Source organism: Urocitellus parryii, chromosome 11, assembly GCF_045843805.1.
Source record: "Urocitellus parryii isolate mUroPar1 chromosome 11, mUroPar1.hap1, whole genome shotgun sequence".
Taxonomy (NCBI): domain Eukaryota; kingdom Metazoa; phylum Chordata; class Mammalia; order Rodentia; family Sciuridae; genus Urocitellus; species Urocitellus parryii.
In genome coordinates, this window is record NC_135541.1 from 101,603,599 (window position 1) to 101,613,640 (window position 10,042).

A 10,042-nucleotide genomic window follows, 5' to 3' on the forward strand; every position below is an offset into this window, starting at 1 on the left:
GCGGCGGTGCAAAACTGTTTCCTGCCCGACTCTCGCGAGAAGAAACTAGGTCCCCAGACGAAACGCTAAAACATACAGATTGGGCCTAGAACGTCCTTCCCCATCGTCCCCAAATCCTCCCGGGAAATCTAACAGTCGGGCAAAGGAGGCCACCTCGACGAGTCCAGCGCGCAGAGAACGCGCGGAACCAGGAAGAGGAATAGCTAGCCCACCCAAGTGTTTCTGATTGGCTGCCGGCTTAGCTTGGAACGCTGGGGCGTATGACGTCACATCCGCCGAGCCCGCCATCTTGTTCCCAGGGGCAGTTGGCGGAAGAGATCGCGCTCCCTGGCCACCGGCTAGCCTTCTTCCTGGAGTTCTCGTAGCCCGCGTCTCGGTGTCTGCTCTCGGCCCGGGGTCCATTTTCGGGGTCAGGGTTGCCCTCTCTCGCCTTGCTGGGGCACAGCGAGGCGGCCCCCTTTTCTGACGGCATTCCATGGAGTAGGGTCCCGGACCGTTGTCCCGAAGAGCGAGATCGAGCTTCGCCCCCTCCCCCCTCCCTTCTCCCTCCCTCCTTCCTTCCGTCGCAACATGGCTAACAACAGCCCCGCGCTGACAGGCAACTCGCAGCCGCAGCACCAGGCAGCCGCAGCCGCGGCCCAGCAGCAGCAGCAGCAGTGCGGCGGCGGCGGCGGCGGCGCCACGAAGCCGGCGGTCTCGGGCAAGCAGGGCAACGTGCTGCCGCTGTGGGGCAACGAGAAGACCATGAACCTCAACCCCATGATCCTGACCAACATCTTGTCGTCGCCTTACTTCAAAGTGCAGCTCTACGAGCTCAAGACCTACCACGAGGTGGTGGACGAGATCTACTTTAAGGTACGAAGCCTCTAGGCCTTGGGCTTGGGGGTAAGTTCAGAAGAGGTATGGAGGAAACCGGCGGAGGCGGCCCCCGAGATCTGAGGATTTGTGGGTGGGGGAAGGTCGGGCGGAGGGGGAGCTGTCGCCTGTAGCCTGTCAGGGAGGGGTCGGGCTGGGGCCGCCCTCTCGTTTCCTTTTCAGATTTTAGAGCCAGGAGAGCCCGCCACTTTCGATATTTCTCTTCCCCCAACCTCCTGCCTACCCCTGGGGGATGTTGGGCAAGAGGGATAGGGGAAAGGAGAAATGAGTAACAGAAGTCTCTCCAGTTCACAGCTTTAAATTTGTTCCTTTTGACATGGATCTACTAGGCGCCAACTTGGTGCTTCTCCCGCTCACCCGGGCCAGGGCATTTAGTGACTTCAATGTGGGCCTCGTGTTGTTGGTACTGTCCAATCCAGATAGGGACATGGTCAGTGCGTGTGTCGGTTGGGGTGGGAGGGATGGGGGTGGAGAGGTGCCAGTGCAAGATGTGTACAGAAGGCCTGGAAATTTTCCCAGCAGGAAGTCAGGAGTAAGCGGTCTCAGCCACCTGTGCATTGGGCATATTTAGAATTATCTGGGCCCTGGGCTTCTGCGGCAGGGTCGGTGCTGGCTTGGCTGTGCTGGGGAGCTCACCTGGCGCCTCCTCACTGCACTCTTGTCTCAGTTCTTGTTTCGTTAGCAGGATTGACTCAGTCTTGCAGCGAGGCTCGGAGCAGCCCAGGGTCGCAGGTAGAGGTATGCACTATTAATCATGCTCAATCGCCATAAATGCATTTCCCTGGTTAAATGAACAGCTAATTAGACTTTTTTTTTTTTTTTTTTGGGCCATTGGTTTTGGTCTTCATCAGTAGATAGACTTTTTCCACTTCCCTGCAAATTATGTAGTATTAAAAATACCTTCCAGGCCTCCAACCATGGATTTGTATTTTAAAGAGAATTAATAATAGCCTCAACAGTTTTTACAAACGTTTTAGCTAGAGCATTTACAGTCTTTTGTCTGTAAAGTTTGAGACAGATCACGTCTTTTCTGTCATCCGAACATGTGTGAAGATGTTAATAAAAGGACATTTCTCTATTTGTTTTGCTGCCTTTCCCCCCAATAATTGTTTAGATTATTTCAGGATTTTGAGATATTAGTTGCTTTTTTATAGAAAACATTTTGAGGAATACAGTTCAACCCTGGGCATGTAGAGAACAGAAGTAAATTTAATATTCTCTTAAAAGAGTCTTGAGAAGGTGTAATTGTTATACTGTGAACTAGCTTTAAAAAAAAAAACAACACAAAAACTAGCTTTTAAAAGGTAAGACCTTTTCAACATGGATGCAATATGTCTAATAATATTTAATACACTATTCTATGCAGTAAACTTTGAAAAGCTGTAAATTGGATTTCTGCTCCTTTTGTGGCAGTTTCTGTTTTAAAATCTAGTTTATGTAGTAGGGGGAAAACTTTCATACGTTGTGTTTTGAAACAAAGATCTACCAGGAATTATTTTTAAGTTAAGTTTAAAACTAAAGACCCAGATTTTGTCATTAATATGGTTGTATCAAATAATGAAATATGTAGACCTCTAATTTTGTACTTATTTTTTATTTATTTATTTTTGGTACCAGGGATTGAACCATTTAGCCACATCCTCAGCCCTTTTATTTTTTTATTTTGAAGTACTTTAATTTTGTTTTATTTCTATCCCTTGACTACTCTTTTGAGGAATTGAAACATTAACACAGCAAGCTGGGGAAAAGAAATAGTTAAGTACTCCAGGAGTTGAGCAAAACAGTGTAGTACTTGAGTACCACTAAAAAGCAGTATAAAATAATACCATGTGTGGGTGGAAATACACTTTCAGAAAGATAATAGAATGAAAGAACAGGATTTTTTTTAACAACAACAACAACAAAATGAGATCTTTCCAAAAGACTTCTTGGCTTCTATTTTATAGTTAAAATTCTTTTTATTGCTATTTTAGATAAAGCTATTTTTGTAGGGTGGTCCTTTAGCAAAAAGGATACTGTATCATGTTTGATTTTACTTAGTGTATATTAATGGCTATTCACACTCCATTTCTGATACAGTTTATGTCTTGGGGGGAAATTTAGATTGGTTCACATAATTAGGCTGAAAATGAATTGTAAGAATGATCTCTGTAAAGTGTGACTTTTGTGGTTTTATCTTTAATCAGGAATAAACTTGATTCTTGTGGAATAATGTGCAAATAAAAGTTCTATTATTTTGCATTTTACTTTATTTTATCATGTAAATTTTTTTAAATCATAAAGTAGAAATATTGAGGGCATTTTTTTCACACTTCATTTTAAAATGAGTTTTTTTAAGCAATTTATAAATAAAAGGCTGAATAGTATCAAATATATTGTGCAAATTGATGAAGGCTGTAGACATTTCCTGACTCCCACATATGTAGAAATTAGCTGTGCATAAAGCTAGTTTAATGGGATTTCTGCTCTGCCAACACATTAAGGTTTTATTAAATCCTGGTAGTTTTATTGGTATTCTTTAACTGTCTAAGCAGGTTTTCCAAAGATAATTTACACACTTAATGTGAGTAAACAGTATTTTTGGAAGAGTTGCTCTGTTATGGACTTGGGCTTAATCAGAATTTTTAAAAATTCAGAGTATGAATGTTTGTTGTCTTCCTCTTTTCTATTTTCAGGTCACGCATGTTGAACCTTGGGAGAAAGGAAGCAGGAAAACAGCTGGCCAGACCGGGATGTGCGGAGGGGTAAGTAGAAGTACGTGCATTTTTCAGTTTTTCTGTGTCTGATAATTAAGTTTATTAGAAAACTAAAGTCTGTCCTTATACATTCAAGTGACAATTTGTTGGTGGATCTTAGAATTTGTAAAAAATGTAAACTCAAGGGTCCAGTGAATTGGGTTACAAAAAGTGTTACTGTTAATACTTCATTCTTAGTTCTGGATTATGTCTTGGTTATTAATCCTAACATGATTAGTCAGTGGATGCTAACTAAGCATCTATTAATTATTATACTTTTTTCTTAACTGTTTCCCCTAAAGGTTCGAGGTGTTGGAACAGGAGGGATTGTTTCTACAGCTTTTTGCCTGTTATACAAATTATTTACTCTGAAATTAACTCGCAAACAAGTGATGGGTCTTATAACACACACAGACTCTCCATATATCAGAGCCCTTGGATTTATGTATATAAGGTGAGCATGTATTTATCTGTATTTTTAATAAATATCTCGTTGTAATTCACATAATTTTTTTGTTGTTGTTATTGTTGTTTTTGTACTGGGGATTGAACCCAGAGGTACTTTATCACTGATATATCCCTATCCTTTTTATTTTTCATTTTGAGATGGGTTTTGCTTAGTTGCCTAGGAACTTGCTGAGGCTGGCCTTGATTACAGTCCTCCTGCCTTAACCTCCTGAATCATTGGGATTACAGGCATGCACCACCTTGTCTGGCTCACATAAGCTTAATAAATCTTCCTTGCAATTCTAGGTATACGCAGCCCCCTACAGATCTTTGGGACTGGTTTGAATCCTTCCTTGATGATGAAGAGGTATGTCAGCAAGGGTAATAATTAGTTTTTTCTAATTACTTTTATTTTTAATATCTTTTCATTGGAGATTTAATGTCTTCAAGAATTTTCTGTAGTTATTTCAGACATACTTTCAGAACTAAAGTCTTTTCACTAGGACTTGGTGGCTTTTACATATCTTATGTTAAATTTAGTATGTTTTGTTTTGTTTTTAAATTACTTAAATGTTTTTATAATTATTAGAAAATTTCTCTTCCTAATTAGTTTCTGTATATTGTATTGGTCCTAACTTGTACAGTTGATAGTGACTTTGAGGTGGGCTGTGGTCCAGATGGAGGTGATAAAAGACATATAACAGAAAATTAAATGTATCCTTTTTTTCTTGTGGAACTTTTAGTTCTTCACTCTAACTTCTAAATACAAATATTCCTACTTGCATAGAAATGCAAAATTGTAGAGCTAGGCTTGACTTAAATAGGCTGAGAGTTTGGATGGTTGGTTGAAGGTGACAAAACAAGAACTTTTAATTCTGAATTTCTCATTTTTTGAGACGGGTCTTGCTGTATTTCCCATACTCTCCATTCTCCTGCATCTGCATCTCAGTAGCTGAGATTATAGGCATTTGCTACCACCATGCCCTGCTAAATCTAGCTTTCTGGCTCCTAGCACATCACACATTTAAAACAAGACAATACTATTCTAGATGTTTTTAAAATTCTAAATCCAGTTTGCCATCTTGAGTTTGTTAACATGTTTAGAAATTACTTTAGGAAACTTGACTAAGTCCAATTTAAATCCTACTTATACGAATTTGCTTACATATTGAAGTCTAGGATATCAAAATGTACCCATGTATTATACCATGTTATCTCTTCTCCCCATTACTTTGTATTTTAAGGTTCATAAAGTAGACTCTGATATAGCAGTAGTCCTATTTAAAAAGTTCAAAGAATTTGTTGAATTAAAAGATGGTTCCAATGGAAATATTTTTGTTTGCCATTATATTCACATCAAAAAAATGACACATTTAGACATAGAGGATTTAGTCTTTCTCTACCTTTTTTTTTTTAACCTGTTTACTGAACTGCTTGATAATCGGAAGACACAAAAATTATTTTAGGTGATAATCACAACCTTTTAAAGATTTTTTTCCTCTTTATAAAAGCTTTTTTTTTTTTTTTGGTTGTAGATGGACACAATACTTATTATTATTGTTATTGTTATTATCATTATTATTTATGTGGTGCTGAGGATCGAACCAGTGACCCATATGTGCAAGGCAAGAGCCACAACCTCGGCCCTATAAGAGCTTTTTAAGACCAAAATGCTTCTCCCTTCTGACTATAAAAAAGCGTGTCCTTTTTAATTGTATTAGGTTTGTTTTTTAATGGTTCTATTTAATCTGTTTTTTATTGTGCTTACAAACCTGAGGTCCTCTGTTTAAGCTAACTTATGTTTTCTTCCTTAGATATCTGCAGCGATTATATTTGGAAATACTGTAAATCTGAACACTTAAATGTGTGTGAGTGCAAGCAGTTTTACCTTTAGCTCTTGTTTTCCTGTTTAGATAACAAATCTCACTTTCCTTGTGTGCTTGCACTATAGGTTTGGGACTGACAATAGCTGACTAACATGTCCTGAGCTGTGAGAGGGCATAGCAAGAAGGCCTTCATGCGGTAATGACCCTTTTCAGAGACAATGGTCATCATGGATTATGCGTTTCCAATTATTTGTTCATTTATTTATTTTCTACATAACTAAATTAGAAACCTCACTGCTTCATGGCAGTTGGTTTGCTATTGCTTCCAGTTTTATTAGGGCTTCATTTTTATATTACAGCTGTTAAAAAGATAACCTTTAGACAGAAATTGTCTGAAATAGTTCATATGTAGTTAGGTTACAGTGCTAGGTATGATGTGTGCAGATGTATCCACAGAAATATGTACTTAGTAGGTATGTGGAATGTAAATTAAGTCCTTTGTTCCACATAGTTTAGTAGTATAAGGTGCTTTTTCATATTATTACCTGAGTGAGATCAGTTCCCTTTATGCCTGTGAGGCTGCAGGATTTGTTCTCACCTGCATGTATACACTAAGCCCAAATATTTTGCAATGTGTCATTCATTATCAGGTTAGGATACAAAATTGAAAGTTTTCTGTTAGAATTTTTTTGTATTTGATTCCAAAGATGGTAATGTGTTTTTTTAGTATTCATGTTTGTGTTGAAATGCCTTTTTTTTCTTTTTGCTTTTTTATTTTTTATTTTTTGACCATTAGGGTATCTTTTGTGTTTCATAGGACCTAGATGTGAAGGCTGGTGGAGGCTGTGTGATGACCATTGGAGAAATGCTGCGGTCTTTTCTCACAAAACTGGAGTGGTTTTCTACACTGTTTCCAAGAATTCCAGTTCCAGTTCAGAAGAATATTGATCAACAGATTAAAACGCGACCTAGAAAAATCAAGAAAGATGGAAAGGAAGGTGCTGAGGAGATAGACAGACATGTTGAACGCAGACGTTCAAGGTAGACGTAACAAATTGTAAATTTATTCCTTTTTATTAGGGATTGAATCCAGGGATGCTGTACTACTAAGCTACATCCCCAGCTTTTGGTATTTTTTTTTTAATATTTATTTTAGTTTTCGGCGGACACAACATCTTTGTATGTGATGCTGAGGGTCGAACCCGAGCCGCACGCATGCCAGGCGAGCGCGCTACCGCTTGAGCCACATCCCCAGCCCCTTTTGGTATTTTTTTTTATTTTGAGACAGACTAAGTTGCCACGGCTGGCCTGAGCTTTTAGTCTTCCTGCCTTAGCTTCCCAAGAAGCTGGGATTGTTGTAGACTTATATCACTACACCCAGAGTTTTGTTTTGTTTTTACACAGTCTTGGGAATTAAACCTAGGATCTTGACTATGCTAGACAGTGCTGTCCCACTGAATTACATTCTCAGTCCTTATAATATTTTTTATTCATTGGAATTTCCTTCTTCCTTCTCCATTTCTTAGATCTCCAAGGAGATCACTGAGTCCACGGAGGTCCCCAAGAAGATCAAGAAGTAGAAGTCATCATCGTGAGGGCCATGGGTCTTCTAGTTTTGACAGAGAATTAGAAAGAGAAAAAGAGCGCCAACGACTAGAGCGTGAAGCCAAAGAAAGAGAGAAAGAAAGGCGAAGATCCCGAAGTATTGATCGGGGTTTAGATCGAAGGCGTAGTAGTAGGAGTAGGGAAAGACACAGAAGTCGCAGTCGAAGTCGTGATAGAAAAGGGGATAGAAGGGACAGGGATCGGGAAAGAGAGAAAGAAAATGAGAGGGGTAGAAGACGAGATCGAGACTATGATAAGGAAAGAGGGAATGACAGAGAAAAGGAGAGGGAAAGATCAAGAGAACGGTCCAAGGAACAGAGAAATAGGGGTGAGGTAGAAGAGAAGAAACATAAAGAAGACAAAGATGATAGGCGGCATAGAGATGACAAAAAAGATTCCAAGAAAGAGAAAAAACACAGTAGAAGTAGAAGCAGAGAAAGGAAACATAGAAGTAGAAGTAGAAGTAGAAATGCAGGGAAACGAAGTAGAAGCAGAAGCAAAGAGAAATCAAGTAAACATAAAAATGAAAGTAAAGAAAAATCAAACAAACGAAGTAGAAGTGGCAGTCAAGGAAGAACTGAAAGTGTTGAAAAATCAAAAAAACGGGAACATAGCCCCAGCAAAGAAAAACCTAGAAAACGTAGCAGAAGCAAAGAACGTTCTCACAAACGGGATCATGGCGATAGTAAGGACCAGTCAGAAAAACATGATCGTCAGAGGAGCCAAAGTGTAGAACAAGAGAGCCAAGAAAAACAACATAAAAACAAAGATGAGACTGTGTGAAAAATTTTGTAAAAGTGGATCACATTGAATCCTATAAATGTTTGATTAAATCTGCTTTTTTCCCCCCGAGTTCAGATTGTGCAGTAGTTATGCACTCTTCAAGCTCCCTGTAGGCTGCATTTTCATTTCTTCTTTTGTGTAGGGAAGTGCCTTTGTAATCCCATTTATTGCATTGATGTTTTCACCCAGTTGTTGAGTTTGATACATGATGCACAAGATTGTTCTTGCATTTTATTGTTTGTTTTTAAAATGTACAGTCTGTACATATGTCCTAAAAATGTTTTAATTCCTTTGGCATGGTTGCCATGTTGGTTAAATTTGTATAAGGCAATAAACTGCCACTAATTCTATTTTTGTTTTGTAGGTGTGGGATTATGGTTTGTGTACTGAAGTTAGCATGGCTGTGCTTTTCGTAATAGGATGCTAAAGACTTTGGGAATGGATCTTGGATATCTTATAGGAGAATTGTGTGCTTTCAAAGTACATGAAGGCAGCAGTTGTAGGATTAACATTCTTGTCCACTGTACATTATCTTGGAAGACTTGTTAATATGTTATACTTAATTATTCTCCACAGTTAACTTTAGAGAGAATTTATGAGAGGTTAGTTTCTGATGCAGAGGTTTAAATTAGGCTGTGATTTGATCAAAAGTCCTTTTAGCATTCTACCTCAAAGGGACACTGTTAGTATGCCTAAAATTTATTCACTTAGTTTTCCTTTTTTATTTGGGGGAAAAAAAACAACATGTAATCTTTTTTCCTTGAATTCTTTCTCAGATTTTTAAAGTACTATATTAAAGAAAAAATTAATGTTTAAAGCCTAGCATTCTTGCAGCAACCCTATACTAACTTGTAATTGGGAGAGGGTGGGGCAGATGAGTAGAGAAACAGATTCAAGCTCAAGCTTCCAAAGCATTTTTATAAATGGAAAAATACTTAAATTATGAAACAGCTTGATATAGTGTCCTTTTTTTAAAATTTAAAACTTTTTTTTATCAATAATGAAGATTGCTATTTGAGTTTTTAAACAATCTAGAACGGAGAAGTATTAAAAGTAATGCTGTGCTGCATTATTTAAGACTATCGGCAAATTATTTGATAGATTGTTCTTATGACTTGTATTCTGATTACAAAGAACATCATGAGTGGAATAAATACTGGATTAAATCCTTTATCCTGGGTGTTGGCTTTTCCCCCATTTGTTAACATTTTTTAAAGGTATTTTTGTTGTGGAAATTGATAAAATGTCAGTAGAGTTAAACTTTGTGCAGAGAGAGATCTTAGTGCCCAGACAACAAGTGGATTTTAAAGAAACTCAGAGACATGTGATAGTTATCCTCATAGTAACGGCAGTTCCCTTTCAGTGGATGTTATGTGCCACTGGGATGATCTTTTGATTGATTAATTTATTCCACATAAAGTATGTTTATTGAAATAATTTCATTTGGGTTTTAAGTATCACTTTAAAATATGAACTTTAAGGACATTTTTATAAGACAGCCCATCTACTTCTTTTTAGAACAGAAAATAGAGGCCCAAAGTGATAGGCTTCATCAGTGCCAGGACTAAGAGTATTCCTGAAAAGTCTAGTGATCTTTCTGTACACGTACCAACATTTTTTATAACCCACTGGTTATATTGGCTAATTGAAGGGTGCACAGAGCCACCTTGTGATAGTGTTAAGTTGAACAAACAAGTCCGTTTGGTAGTGCGCATATACTTTGGAAGCAGAGGTCAGAGGATCTCAAGTTCAAGGCTGGTTTGGCAATTA

The 10,042-nt window shown here is 38.4% G+C and overlaps 1 protein-coding gene across 1 annotated transcript; it reads left to right on the plus strand.

The window, feature by feature from the left end:
• Nucleotides 1-263: 263 nt before the first annotated feature.
• Prpf38b (pre-mRNA processing factor 38B) lies at nt 264-9,816 on the plus strand. Its single transcript, XM_026402792.2, has 6 exons — nt 264-855; nt 3,552-3,620; nt 3,914-4,065; nt 4,365-4,425; nt 6,702-6,925; nt 7,411-9,816. Exons 1-6 carry the CDS (start codon nt 571-573, stop codon nt 8,270-8,272), a joined length of 1,653 nt encoding a protein of 550 aa, XP_026258577.2. The 5' UTR covers nt 264-570; the 3' UTR covers nt 8,273-9,816.
• The last annotated feature ends 226 nt before the right edge of the window (nt 9,817-10,042 follow it).

Excerpts from the sequence above, each read along its gene's own strand:
- Prpf38b (XM_026402792.2), top strand. The coding sequence starts at position 571 with ATGGCTAACAACAGCCCCGCGCTGACAGGCAACTCGCAGCCGCAGCAC. Across the intron at positions 856-3,551 it reads TGGACGAGATCTACTTTAAG|GTCACGCATGTTGAACCTTG; the intron begins GTACGAAGCCTC and ends TTCTATTTTCAG. Across the intron at positions 3,621-3,913 it reads AGACCGGGATGTGCGGAGGG|GTTCGAGGTGTTGGAACAGG; the intron begins GTAAGTAGAAGT and ends TTTCCCCTAAAG.